The sequence below is a fragment of the Somniosus microcephalus genome, chromosome 5 (genome assembly GCF_052327205.1).
Source record: "Somniosus microcephalus isolate GS21.2 chromosome 5, FLI_Smic_1.0, whole genome shotgun sequence".
Lineage (NCBI taxonomy): Eukaryota > Metazoa > Chordata > Chondrichthyes > Squaliformes > Somniosidae > Somniosus > Somniosus microcephalus.
The window spans coordinates 93,543,692-93,558,433 of record NC_140991.1 but is presented as its reverse complement, the minus strand read 5'-3'; the positions used below and the strand labels follow the sequence as shown (position 1 = coordinate 93,558,433).

Here is a 14,742-nt window from a genome sequence, read left to right as displayed (position 1 = left end):
CTGTATCTTCTAGACTGTGTTAGACTGTCATTATCCTATCATTTCTGAGGAGAAAGAAAAAAGGTAAAAGGTAGGGCCTGAAATTTCTCGAGGTAAACTCTACCAGCACAGGATCAAGGAATGGAAACCCTGCCTGCTCTAGCCCGAGACTAGGGTGGATGCCTAGCACCTGAAGAGGCCGCCTGATTCCTCTACCAGGTGGAGCAACCAAAAACTGCTCAGCCACGCTGATCCCTGAGGCCCATCCAAGGATCAAAGAGGAAGTGGTTAAAAATATCTTCAGCTCCAAAGGGAGCCATGTACCACTTTAAAAAAAGATCATTGATCCTCTCTGGGGTTGATTATCATTTTCTCAGGGCCTCAGTGTTACTCAGGCCAGCTCTCTGCTGAGGCCTATGACTGCATAAAGCAAGAAATATCTCAGGGAAGGCTTGTAATTTCCTCATCTATTTATTTACTTTATTTTCTTTTAGTTTCCATTATTTTTAAATTGACTTTATAGTCTGTTGTTCCTGTTGCTCAACATCTTCACACTATATCATTTCCTATATGGAGGGAAGTTGAAACAAAACTAAAAAAAGTTGGAGAAAAGTGGTATAATTGAAAATGCAGATGGTCTATAACTTGGGTCTCCCCTGTAGTAATCATCCCAAAGTCCAAGAATCCAAATGATATATGTCTTTGTGTTGATATACAAGTAGCACACAAAGCAATTAAGCATGAACATCACGATACTCCAACCTTGGGTGAGATTATCACAGAGGTAAACTTGTCATGTGTATTTTCTAAGGCAGACCTAAAATCTAGGTATCACAAGCTGGAAATCCATGAGGACAGCTGCTATATTACAATCAATCAACATGAGGGGGTGGGGAAGGGGCTTGGGATTAGGGAGCATGGTGGTATAGTGGTTATGGCACTGAACTAGCAACAATACAATCCCACCATGGTAAATTGTGAATTAATTTGGGGATTAGTACCTGAAAGCCCCTAGATTGTTGCAAAACTCCAACTGATTCACTAAGAGGGAACCTGCCACCCCTATCTGGCCTGGTTTATGTGCAACTCCAACCTCATGGTTTAGCACGCCACTCAGTAATAAAAACAATTGCTGTAACTAGGTATGGGCACTAAACATAGTCTTGCCAGCGTCACTCACTGAAATCAAATTTAAAAAATAATTTATATTGCTGCTCCATATTATTATTTGGCCAGGGAAAATGTGCGTTTGGAACTATACTCAATGGTGTCCAAATACTGGTTAAATTTTTACTGATCGTGAAAAGCAGGCTGGGCAGTTTGGTGCTGTGCTAACATTAAAGAAGTTACAGATTAAAAAGTTCCTAGACTTTCAGTTGGATTTCTGGGGAACGTTTTAAACTTCATTTTGCACTGATTGTGTGCATATTACTTCCTCAACTTCACAATGCTCGCTCAAGTTTGAACCTGGGATTTACACAAGATTTAAAAAAAAATTTGATTGGTGCCAAATGGAGACATCAATTTAAGATATGCAGTATAAACAGCCTGAGGAAGAAGGGGCCTCATGTTGAGCTAATACAAGACAAACAATAACCATCAATTAGTTAAGAACTGTGAGTTCAGAGGCAGCAAAACATGGGACAACAGTGCAAACCGATCAAGCTTTGGTCTGGTGATTCCTGGCAATTATACCAACTCCTGAAGCTGGCTGCTATAGTTGCGTGAAGGAAATTATTAATTTCACTTGCTGATAATTTTTCCTTTGATTGTCATCGCGTTGGTGTTTCCAATATGCAGCCATATAGGCATTTCGACAGGTTGCTTTTTTATTATTTGATTGCAGTGAAGAGAACAAAAATAAATGGAAAATAAGCTGATATGTGAGCCTGTGTGACAGCTTGTGCTCTGTACCGCCCCTGGCGGGGTGCTGCCAGCGCTGAGGACTACATGCAGGGAGGCAGGGCAGTGAGCTGCCACCACGGCTGTGGTCACCATTCCAGCCCGGATCACTTCCTTAAAAAAAAGCACAACACTGCTCTGCACGTACAGAGCGGCTGGGAGCCATGGCGGAGAGCGGGGGAGGAGGAGGAGGAGGAGCGGGCGGGCTGCAGCAGGGATCTCCGGCGGTGTGTGTCGGCGGCTCCTCGGACTCGGCGCCGCCCGTGTCGGTGTCGCTGGCTGTGCCGGTGCCCGTGCCGGTTGTCGGCTGCGCTGTGGTCGCGGAGAGCGGCCGCTCCGCCGGCTCGGGGAGTCAGCAGCAGCAGCGGGAGAGGATCGCGCTGAGGAAGGCGCAGCTCCGCGGCTACCCCCGGACAAAGAAACTGGAAAAGCTCGGCGTTTATTCCGCTTGCAAGGTAGCGACTGGAGCCTACTGCTGCTGCAGCCAGAAGGGGCCCCCGAGCACTCGCAGCAAACAAACTAACTAACTCGCTTTTAAAACAAGCTCTCCGGTGAAGTGACATGTCAGAATTAATTTTGTTTTGACCGTATTCGTGTCAGGTCGGGTTGTTTTGCAATAGGGGGCGGGTTTGTTTCTGTCTCTGGCGCTTCTGTGTTGTAAACAATGTGAGGATCGCTACATGCTGTCATTTTCTAAAACTCGATGACAGGTTTTAGGTCTGTAATGTCATATTCGTGTAATTTTCTCGCACGGCAGTGTGGCAGACTGGTAGGTTGTGGACTGTAAATAATGTCAGTGAGGAAATTTTTATTTCAGATTGACTTTTGGTACTAGTGAACTGCCAAAGGAATATATTTCTTAGTTGTAATAATTTTAATTTCCTACAAAAAAAGTGGCATTAAACATCGAGTATCAGTTTCATAGGGTTAGGTTCCTTAATATGCGGTCAATTGAATGAATTCATATATATACTTTACTAAGCGATCTTTGTTGGTGTGCTTGTTGTTAGAGGTAAACAATTTACAGCAAAGTATTAAAGACAAACTTGAATTTGACACCGAAGTTAGATCAGGAAAGCTGTGACTGGATTCACTCTGGAGAAGCCATTTAGTTTATTTTGTGAAGTGTGTGCACAAATATAATTGTCAACAGGCACTGCATTGCAAAGTCTGAGGTGAGGAGAAAGTGGTTGGAAAGGGTAATATGTGGAGGACATCAGTTCTCGACTGTTTCCTTTTATCGGAACAAAAAATAAGATTCCAAGTGCACACACCGAGTTTCACCAAATCTGCCTTCTGGGAGCAAGTGTTGGCTGCACTATAAGTAGAATATGGACTCGGGGCCATAATAACATTTTTGTAACTGCCACCTTGACTGCATAGAGGTATCCTGTTTATTTAAGTGATATTGCAGAAAAATATGAGCACTTACACTCTTATGTAAGAGGTGCTCTGATTTTTCACCCCAAGCAGGGAAGATAATTACTTTCAAAATAGTTATTAATAATTTGTTTTTATTAGTCATATCTTTATATCAGTGAATTTTAATGATCGTACCAGTTAAATACAGAATTTATACACTACAGAGGATCTGATGTGTATGCCATGTGAATGTCATGTGTTTCTAATCTCTTTAGGCTGAAGAATCCTGCAAGTGTAATGGCTGGAAGAATCCAAATCCCCCTCCCACTCCTCCAAGAGTAAACCTTCAGCAGACAGCGGTCAGTCTTACAGAACAGTGCCGGAGCTGTGGCCATACACTAGGTAAGTACAGAGCTTTCTCCCACCCTCTTTCTACCTCAGGATGCACAGTGCAGTCTAACCTCTTAATTCAAAGTTGCTTAATTCAAATGATCTGAGAATTTCAACTTCACAGAATCACAGAAATCACAGAAACTCCACAGTGCAGATAGAGGCCATTTCGGCCCATCGAGCCTGCACCGACACATATCCCACCCGATCCCCGTAACCCCTACACCAACACATATCCCACCCTATCCCCGTAACCCCACGTATTTAATCCCCCTAACACTAAGGGTCAATTTATCATAGCCAATCAACCTAACCCGCACATCTTTGGACTGTGGGAGGAAACCGGAGCACCCGGAGGAAACCCACGCAAACACGGGGAGAATGTGCAAACTCCACACAGACAGTCGCCCGAGGCCGGATTCGAACCCGGGTCCCTGGCGCTGTGAGGCAACAGTGCTAACCACTATGCCACCGTGCTGCCCATCACTTATCAATCACTTCTTCAGTTTATCAGTGCCGGTAGAAAGTTCTCTACTACTTTGAGCCAGGCAATTGAAATTGCTGCTTCCTCTAACATTTCAACACTGAGTGAATCTTGCTTTTTTCCTCCCGGTTTTTTCACTGTATGAAGTTCTCGTGGTAACAGAATCCTTCATCTGGGACGGGAGAGAAAGTTGAATGGTGTCGATAAAATTATCAATAAAATCCACCCTCAGTCAACTGCTGAGCTAAAAACAAAGCAGCATTGACTATCGGTAGAGGTGTTGTGAACAAGATCATCACATATTCTTTAGTTAGTAAAGCAGGAGCGCAGGGCTGTTAAGGCAGCAGACTAGTATGTAAAGAGGTGGAGGGAAATTATAAAAAAATAAATTTTCCAGACTTTAGCCAAATTAAATATTCTTTAAAAAAACATTTACCAAAAGAAAACACAGCTTTATCTTTCAGCAAATTTCGCACGGCAGTGGGAGTCATTTTTGTCTTTTGGCGTAAAACAGTTCTATTTTCGTTTCCACTGCTTTAAGACCCTCCAGAATCTCAAGTGCTAACAACACACAATCTTCATGTCTAACCTTGTTTGCATAATGATTCACAGTTCTAAGTACAAACTCCGCTGGTCCTACAAAGTTTAGAGACAAAATTTGGGTGTAAGTCAAATGTAATGGGGAGCATCACAAGGAAGTGGACAAAACTTTAGAAAGATTCAGGGGAGCCTTAAAATAAATCTCAACCCACCAGCAACCTTTGCCAAGGTATGGGATTGAGAAGTGACAGGCCAGGACGAAAGGAAGTAGATACATAGGAGCAGGCATGAGTCTCCAGATAAGTGATGGTAGAGCCCAGCATGTAGCCTTCTCTTTAATGGCTGCTAAAATTGTGTTGATGCTATGTCAGATGCTTGCGAGAAGCGTTTTTCTCTGTGTCATTCTACAGCACCATCCCATAGGTCAATACTGCAGCATAACTGAAAGAAGGTGCAGTCAAGTTACAGGTCACAGCTGATCATTATTGTATCTGCACATGTGCAAGTTCTATGCTGCATGGTAGGCGCTGATATCCTTGCAGCAGATGGCAGAGCTTGGCTTCTTGCCCTCTGCTGATCCAGACTCTGAGAAGACTGGTTACCACAAGTCATTCCCAGGTAGGTTTGTCAGGACCCACAGAAATGGTTAGTGGCATCTTGGCAGGTGTGTCCAAACAGACAACGTTGGCTCCTGATCACCCTGGAATGCCTTTTTTAATGCAATACCATGTAAAGCATGACATATGGTGATTGAGAGGCTTCTGTAGAGTTTTCCAGCATAAGATTTAGACAGGCATTCATTTACATCTCAAAATGTGCCAACAAGAAGTCTGCTGGCACAGCTCACATTGCAAAGAGGAATCTCCACCAACAACGTCTGACAAAGCAGCGGTGCAGGTATGGCTAGGAGGGCCCAGAGCACTTCTCAGGCAACTTGACCTGCCTGGCATCCTTCCACAGGTCCTCTTTTCCTGCAAATACATCACTTCAAAAGATTTCCCGTGGCAAACCTTGGTGCCAATAAAGAGAGCAAAATAAATAAATAAATGCACCTGGCACTAAGGCTGATGAAGGCCTAAGTGCCAGCTGGGAACAAAAAAAGACTACAAGAAGGGCCTTTAAAAGGCCTAATGGAATTACCTTGAAAATGTGTAGGATTTTGAAATGCCCTCCTGCCTGCAGATCCACCTGATGTCTTATCCTTCACCAGGTTTCACTGAAGACTCAGCATCCAGAGCACTGCTGAAGCTCTTCCACACTCCCCTTTTAATACAGTAATTAAGCTCCCACCTGTTTCCAACGGGAGTTTCAGACGCTCATTCCAGGCCTGATGATTATCAATAGCTGAGTGGGAATCTGGCGGTACTGAGTTCTGCCAGATTTTTGTTCCTTTTCTGTCTTGCTACCACCCAAAATAAGGGTGGCAGTGAGATGAAGATGTGTGTTTCTGTGTTTCGTAACTAAATTTAAGCTGCATTTACAGCCTATTTTGATCACTTTCCATCTCTTTCCCTCTTAACACGTTTGTGGGTGAGACAGTCTTTCTTAATATTGTTGCTTTTTCTGATTTGCTTGTACCTTTTCTTTTCCATTTGTGAACCTGCTTGATTTACATTAATGAAATCGAGAGCTCCAGTGTGTTTGCAAAATATACTTCCAGATTGTGTGGCCAGGCAATGGTCAATCTGCTTATAGCACTTGTGGGCTGCTTGACTTTCATTATCTGGGTGGTGGTCTTGTGATTTTTATGGGACTGTGTGGGATTTGCAAAGCCAATACTGTAACTTTCTTTATTTACCCACAATCTGGAAGTGATCAAAATAGGCTGTAAATGCAGCTTAAATTTAGTTATGAAATGCAGAACCAAGAGCAAACTTTGTACTGTTGTGTTTTTCAGCTGATCACGTTTCCCACTTGGAAAATGTATCCGAAGAAGAAATGAATAGGCTTCTTGGAATAGTGCTGGACGTGGAGTACTTGTTTACCTGTGTCCACAAAGAAGAAGATGCAGACACAAAGCAAGTTTACTTTTACCTGTTCAAAGTAAGTGTAAGGATAGATCATTTTACATTGTCCTATTCATTTTGAAACTTTGAAAAGTAGCTGCCTCATTTTATGAAATGTTTACTCAAATGAGTTGTTGATAAAAGAAAATTCTGCACAAGCTGTTAAATAACTTCCACTGAATAGAATTCACAAGGCTACTTGAGGCCTAGCAACATGCTTAGCAACAGTACATGTTTGGTGGCTATTTTAATGAGATGCAGTAAATTGCAACACCAATCATTGTCAGGTTCTGCTCTGGTTTCACAGGACCAAGTATCCACACAAAAACATTTTGAAACAAATTGCAATAAATGGTTATGGTATAAGTAGAAAATAGCATAGTTATCTACAGAATGCTTTAATGCATTTATGATCTGCCATACATAACCCACATTTAATCTTAGTGCACATGGGGTAGGGTTTCCACTTTGGGTGCAGTCGGCAATCCATATGCAAATTGCATTCAAAATTGCGCTAGTTTTCCGAATTGAGTTCCACTCAAACTCATTTTCATATCACGGACCGTAAAATCTTCCATGAACCAGCACAATCGGCCAGTGTTTCAGAACGTAATTCGAAAAAAAAATGTTTTGCATTAAAATATATTCCTTGATATATTTAAGAGTGGTAACCTGGTGCAGTTTTATTAATACAGCTGAAAATAGGTTTATCACAAAAAATAAGCATTTTAATCAGAATGTGTAGTCCACCACCTGTGAGTAACCTGATTTTAAATAACTTAAAATGACTCTTAAAAAACTATACAGGACCATTTACTATTTCCATTGGAATACAGTAGTCAGTTTTTTAGTAAATCAAATATTTTTTAATATTTAAAAGCTATTAATGTCCTTGCGCCTACAAAATACAACTTAATTTTAGGAGCCTCCTCGAAGGCTCGCAAACGAGCGTAACTAGCGGAAATTCGCAATGGTGATTAATTCGATCTGGAGCATGATCAGTTTTGTGGGTGGGGCTTGCCTCCAGCGCAAAAGGTCGTGGAAACCATCGGGTAATTGTTTTTTAAACCAGCGCAAAAGATCGCGGAAACTCGATTTGCACTGGACGTAATTTGCGCTTGAAATTGCTCGATCTTTTGCGCTGGTTTGACCGATTTCCGGCGAATTGCACTAGAAAAAATAGTGCAACCTTCTGGAAACTTGAGGCCCATGTGATTAGAGTGCAAGTCACGTGTTTGTATATATTTTTTTATTCATTCATGGGATGTGGGCGTCGCAGGCAAGGCCAGCATTTATTGCCCATCCCTAGTTGCCCTTGAGAAGGTGGTGGTGATCCGCCTTCTTGAACCGCTGCAATCGTGTGGTGAAGGTACTCCCACAGTGCTGTTAGGGAGTTCCAGGATTTTGACCCAGCGACGATGACGGATCGGCGATATACTTCTAAGTCAGGATGGTGTGTGACTTGGAGGGGAACTTGGAGGTGGTGGTGTTCCCATGCGCCTGCTGCCCTTGTCCTTCTAGGTGGAAGAGGTCGCGGGTTTGGGAGGTGCTGCCGAAGAAGCCTTAGCGAGTTGCTGCAGTGCATCTTGTAGATGGTACACACTGCAGCCACAGTACACCGGTGGTGGAGGGAATGAATGTTTAAGGTGGTGGATGGGGTGCCAGTCAAGTGGGCTGTTTTGTCTTGGATGGTGTCGAGCTTCTGGTTGGAGCTGCACTCATCCAGGCAAGTGGAGAGTATTCCATTACACTCCTGACTTGTGCCTTGTAGATGGTGGAAAGGCTTTGGGGAGTCAGGAAGTGAGACACTCATCGCAGAATACCCAGCCCTAGACCTGCTCTTGTTGCCACTGTAGGAGTCGCTGGAAATAAACAGACTGCAAGACTTTCATAACAGCAAAGAAAAATGCGTGTTAGCTTTATTAACTCTCCGCAAGGACTGAGGGACTCGGCCTCGTCGCAGGGCTATGACATCATCGCACAATCGACGACTCTTAAAGGGACCCTGCCCCGATAACCCAACCAAGTTCCATACATAACGTGGAGCGATAACAACATTGGCTATACATAGTGAATTGTGTTACTGTCCCTATGTGGTCTCCGCCACATACGTCCCCCCAGAATTCACTAGAACTGGCAATGTCACTCGTTGAGGGGCCCGGATCACACGGCCGAAACGGCTCCTTAAGTCCAGGGCGGGGACCGGGGGGGTCGCAGGAGGGTCCCCGGGCGCTCGCTGGTGGACTGAGGGTGCAGAAGCCGGTGGCCGGCCCCGCCGCGGGGGCTGAGCCAGCCCAATGGGTCGGTCCAGATCCAGGTGGGCCGGCTTAAGACGGTCCACGGAAATGTAGTCCGGCTTACTGCCGACATCCACCATGAAGGCCTTGTCCCCGGCTTCCAGAACGCGGAATGGCCCGTCGTAGGGTGGGTGAAGAGGTCCCCGGTGGGCGTCGTGGCGGATGAAAATGTACTCCGCCGCATGAAGGTTGGGCGGAACGTGGGACTGAGGGAGACTGTGCTGCGACGTGGGCACTGGTGCGAAAACCTTGGCGTTGTCCAGGAGGGCGGACCACTGACAGGCTGTGGACCAAGGGTCCGTGGCGTTGGGGACGAAATCCCCGGGAACCCGCAGCGGCTGCCCCTAGACGAGCTCGGCGGACGAGGACTGGAGGTCCTCCTTGGGGGCGGTCCTGAGTCCCAGCATGACCCACGGGATTCTGTCGATCCAACCATCGTCTCGGAGGCTGGCCCGGAGCGCAGCCTTCATGCAGCGATGAAACCGTCGCACAGCCCGTTAGCCTGAGGGTGATGTGCGGTGGAGTCTCAACCCGAGGCCTTGGGCGACAGCGTTCCAGAGCTCCGACATGAACTGGGGCCCCCGGTCGGAGGAGACGTCAGATGGGGCGCCGAACCGGGCGACCCAAGTGTTGATGAACGCCTGAGCCACATTGGCGGACGTTGTTGACGACAGCGGGACAGCTTCCGGCCATCGGGTGGTTCTGTCGACCATCGTGAGGAGGTGGGTGAACCCGCGGGAGGGCGGCAGGGGCCCCACCAGGTCCACGTTAACATGGCCGAACCGCCTCTCGGGCACCGCGAAAGGCGCCAACGGGGCCTTAGTATGGCGATGCACTTTCGAGCGCTGGCATACCACGCAGGTATTGGCCCAGTTGCGAACGTCCTTCTTGAGCCCGTGCCAGACGAACTTAGCCGCCATCAGCTTCTGTGACGGCTTCCTGCCCGGGTGGGAAAGGCTATGGACGGTGTCGAAAACCTGCCATCTCCACCCGCCGGGCACAATGGGGTGTGGCTGCCCAGCAGAGACATCGCACAGGAGCGTGGTGCCGGCCTCGTCAAACGCGATGTCCACTAACTGAAGGCCCATGACAGCCGTCCTGTAAGCCTGGACGTCCAGGTCGGAGGCCTGGTCGGCCGCCATGCGGGTGTAGTCGATGCCGAGGTGTACGGTGCTGGCGATGCCCGGGAGAGACAGTCGGTGACAGGGTTGTTTTTCCCAGCCACATGCTGGATGTCAGTCGTGAACTCGGAAACAAAGGAAAGCTGGTGCTGCTGACGGGCCAACCACGGCTCGGAAACTTTGGCCATGGCGAAGGTCAACGGCTTGTGGTCCACGAATGCCGTGAACGGGCGGGCCTCCAGCAGGAAACGGAAGTGTCGGACGGCGAGGTAGAGGCCGAGAAGCTCGCGATCGAAGGTGCTGTACTTCCGCTTGTTGGGGCGGAGCTGCCGGCTGAAGAAGGTGAGCGGCTGCCAGGTGCCGTTGACCCACTGCTCGTGGACGGCGCCGACAGCATAATCTGAAGCGTCAGTGGTGAGAGCGATCGGCGCATCGGGCAACGGATGCGCCAGCATGGTCGCGTTAGCCAGGGCCCTTTTCGTGTCCGTGAAAGAATTGGCCATCTCCTCGGACCAGTCGATGGCAAGCTTGGCGGGCTTGCCTTTGAGGGCCTCGTAAAGGGGCCGCATAAGCTGGGCTGCCCGGGGAAGGAAGTGATGATAAAAGTTCACCATGCCCAAAACCTCCTGCAGGGCCCTCACAGTGAGGGGTCGCGGAAAATCCTTCACGGCTTCCACTTTCGACGGCAGTGGCACCGCCCCGTTCTTCGTGATGCGGTGCCCGAGAACGTCGATCGAGGACAGCCCGAACTGGCACTTGGCCGGATTGACAATTAGGCCGTGCTGGCTGAGGCTTTCGAAGAGATTCCGGAGGTGGGACACATGCTTCGTCCTGGAGGCGCTGGCGATGAGAATGTCGTCCGGGTAGATGAACAGGAATGGCAGGTCCTGTAACACGGTGTCCATTAGGCGTTGAAAAGCCTGAGCGACGTTTTTGAGACCGAATGGCATGCAGAGGAATTTGAACAGCCCGAACGGGGTGATCACCGTGGTTTTCGGGAAGTCCTGCGGCCGAATGGGGACCTGGTGGTAACCCCGAACGAGGTCCACTTTAGAGAAAACAACTTTCCCGGCCAGGCGGGTGGAAAAGTCCTGGATGTGTGGAATCGGGTAGCGGTCGGGGGTCGTAGCGTCGTTGAGGCGCCGGTAATCGCCGCACGGGCGCCAACCGCTACCTGGTTTCAGTGCGATGTGGAGGGGCGAGGCCCACGGACTGTTCGACCGGTGAATGATGCCGAGGTGCTCCATTGTGTCGAACTCGGCTTTAGCGATGGCGAGTTTCCCCGGGTCAAGGCGCCGAGCACGGGCGTAGACAGGCGGACTGGTGGTTGGGATGTGGTGTTCTACCCCGTGCTTGGTGGCGGTGGACGAGAAAGTGGGCTTCGTGAGGTCCGGGAACCCGGCGAGGAGGCGGGAAAACTTGTCAGAGGCCGAGAGTGCGCTGGACAACTTCGTCATGCCGGAACCACTGAGCGAACACGGGAGCGAACTGAAAGTCTCAGCATTGACGAGACGTCGGTTTTTGACGTCCACCAAAAGGCCATTGGCGCAGAGGAAGTCAGCGCCGAGAAGGGGGGTGGCCGAGAAGGGGGCTGGACACTTTCGCTGTAACAAAGTCCCAAGCGAAACGCTGCCCACCAAAAAACAGCGCCACGCTCCGTTTCCCGAAAGTACGGATGGAACTACCGTTGGCGGCTTTGAGGGCGGGGCCGTGGTTCCCCCCTGTATGTCTATGGTTGACGCGGACAGGACGCTCACCTGGGCACCCGTGTCGCAGAGGAAACGACGTCCAGAGTCAGTGTCCGTAATGAATAACAGACTACCTGAACGGCTGACAGCCATGGCAGCTAATGAGTGGGCCCGACGCGGTAAAGCTGCACGGGGGCCGGCACTTCTTAGTGTTGGGGCCGAACTGCGCGTGGTAGAAGCACATGCTTGGGGGCTGCCGCCGTTGGGCTGTGGCGGTGGGGGCAGGGCCCCGCATGGCCGCGCAGTACTGTTGCCCGGCGGAGAAAAATTTGTCGGCCTCCTTGGCCAGGGCGCAGAAATCACTAATATGAGAGTTGGCTAAAGCTGACCGTGCCTGCCCTGGCAGCTGTTGTAGGAACAGTTCTCTGAAGAGGAAGCACGGCTTGTGCTTGCCCAGGAGGGTTAACATGTGGTCCATCAGTTCTGAGGGCTTGGAGTCGCCAAGCCCGGGTAGAGAGAGAAGCTGGCATGCGCGCTCGGGTTCAGTTAGTCCAAAAGTCTCTAGGAGTTGTGTTTTCAGCGTCGCAAATTTGTGGTACTCCGGGGGGTCCTCGAGCAGGCTCACGACTCTGTCAGCGGTGGAGCTGCCGAGAGCAGAGACGACGTAATAATACTTCGTGTCGTCTGCGGTGATGTCCCGGAGAGCAAACTGAGCCTCGGCCTGGGCGAACCAAGCGGCAGCCTGCCATTCCCAAAACTCTGGTAATTTGAGAGAAATGGCTTTCGTCGCCATCTCGGATAAAGTGTTTGGAAACGTCCAAAAGAGAAACGGGGTCGCCAATGTAGGAGTCGCTGGAAATAAACAGACTGCGAGACTTTCATAACAGCAAGGAAAAACGCGTGTTAGCTTTATTAACTCTCCGCAAGGACTGAGGGACTCGGCCTCGTCGCAGGGCTATGACATCATTACACAATCGACGACTTTTAAAGGGACCCTGCCCCGATAACCCAACCAAGTTCCGTACATAACGTGGAGCGATAACAACATTGGCTATACATAGTGAATTGTGTTACTGTCCCTATGTGGTCTCAGCCACACCACAGTATTTATGTGGCTGGTCCAGTTAAGTTTCTGGTCAATGGTGACCCCCAGGATATTGATGGTGAGGGATTTGGCGATGGTAATGCCGTTGAATGTCAAGGGGTAGTGGTTAGACGCTCGCTTGTTGGAGATAGTCATTGCCTGGCACTTGTGTGGCATAAATGTTATTTGCCACTTATCAACCCAAGCCTGAATGTCATCCAGGTCTTGCTGCATGTAGGCATGGACTGCTTCATTATCTGAGGGGTTGCGAATGGCACTGAACACTGTGCAGTCATCAGCGAACATCCCCACTTCTGACCTTATGATGGAGGGAAGGTCATTGATGAAGCAGCTGAAGATGGTTGGGCCTAGGACACTGCCGTGAGGAATTCCAGCAGCGATGTCCTGGGGCTGTGATGATTGACCTTCGACCACCACAACCATCTTCCTTTGTGCTAGGTATGACTCCAGGCAATGGAGAGTTTTCCCCCCGATTCCCATTGACTTCAGTTTTACTAGGGCTCCTTGATGCGACACTCGGACAAATGCTGCCTTGATGTCAAGGGCAGTCACTCTCACCTCATGTATGTATGTGTGTATGTATGTATATTATATATATCTACTATCTATCTATCTATCATATATATAAACGGATACTTCTTTCTGTCTGTCTATCTGTCTGTCTGTCCTCACGTGTGCGTCTGTCCGGCTATGCGCTCAAAAGTTATAGAGCGTACCTACGCGTGCGTTACGTCGAAAGAAAGCTTACCTTTCCGAAACGGTGGTAAGCGTATTTACGCTTCGGCCGGACAAAAATCGCGCCCGCGGTATCCGAAAAATGTTCAAAATTCCGCTCATTAGCATCTCATTATCCGCTCATTAGCAACAGTGTGACCTCGAGGTCGACCAATCGTACGCCGGGTTCCTGGCGCGTGCGGCCGGGCCCTCCTACGGTCGAGTGACGGGACGATTGACCAATCCTACGCTTTGGTGACCTGACGGTCGACCAATCGGTGCGTGTGTGGGCGGGCCTTATCGTTCTGAACCGAGGTGAGTCGCCGCCATCTTGATTCCAAACTTTTCCTTTCTTTTTCCCGCTTTCTGCGTCTTTCAAAAAAACGTTGCTTTTAAAACACATATTGTTTTTTAAAAAAGTTAATTACTTTCTAAATCTTTGATCTAATCTCATTAATTTTCCTACCTTTCCCCGTTTTTCCAGGTAGGCCTTGAAGCCTCGGCCTCTCCTCCGCACCCACGCCCGAGCTAGGCACCTCCCGGCCCAAGTCAACAAGCGGCCCCCGATCGCCGCCATCTTTGTGAAGGCTGGAGGGGCGGGCCTCAGCCGAGCGCCGCTACCTTAGTAAGGGTGCGCGCGCAGCAGGAGCAGCTGAGACGCGGCGTCTCTCTCTGTTCCCCGCTCGGCTCGGGCGGGGGGGCTTGGAGAGCGGGAAGGGTTACCCCGGCAACCGGGCCCGCCGGCTGTCTCTCACAGCCGCAATCGGCGCTCTTCAAGCCAGCTCGGGAGGGCGGGGCCATGTCAGTGCGTGGGGCGGCACGGAGCTCCGTGGAGCCATCGGCGGCGCTGGGCTCGGGTGCTTTGTGGCCTGCGGCCGAACAGCGGCTGCGGACCTCGAGCTGACCGGGGCGCTGGACTCGGCTGGGCCATGTCTTTGCGGGTGTTCGCCTCGGCCAACGGCATCAGGGTGACGGCCGAGGGAACGCGTTCATCCAGGTGCCGAGGCCCGGGCCCCGGGGCGGAAAGAGGGATTGGAGCGGGGGATGAGGGCTCGGGCAGGGGAGAGAGGGAGAGGGGGGAGAGAGGGGGAGGTGGGGAGGGAGGGGGGGAGGAGGGGGAGAGGGAGGAAGGGGGTAGGGAGGTGGTGAGAGGG

The 14,742-nt window shown here is 49.7% G+C and overlaps 1 protein-coding gene across 3 annotated transcripts in view; it reads left to right on the top strand.

The window, feature by feature from the left end:
* Positions 1-1,936: 1,936 nt before the first annotated feature.
* kat2b (K(lysine) acetyltransferase 2B) overlaps positions 1,937-14,742 on the top strand; it is a 76,711-nt gene continuing 63,905 nt past the window's right edge. For all 3 annotated transcript variants that reach the window (XM_085987999.1, XM_085987998.1, XM_085987997.1), the window contains exons 1-3: positions 1,937-2,336; positions 3,519-3,645; positions 6,555-6,700. In XM_085987999.1, the coding sequence (XP_085844125.1) occupies positions 2,046-2,336; positions 3,519-3,645; positions 6,555-6,700 (564 nt within the window). In that variant the 5' untranslated portion in view covers positions 1,937-2,045. The remainder of the gene's footprint in view (positions 2,337-3,518; positions 3,646-6,554; positions 6,701-14,742) is intronic.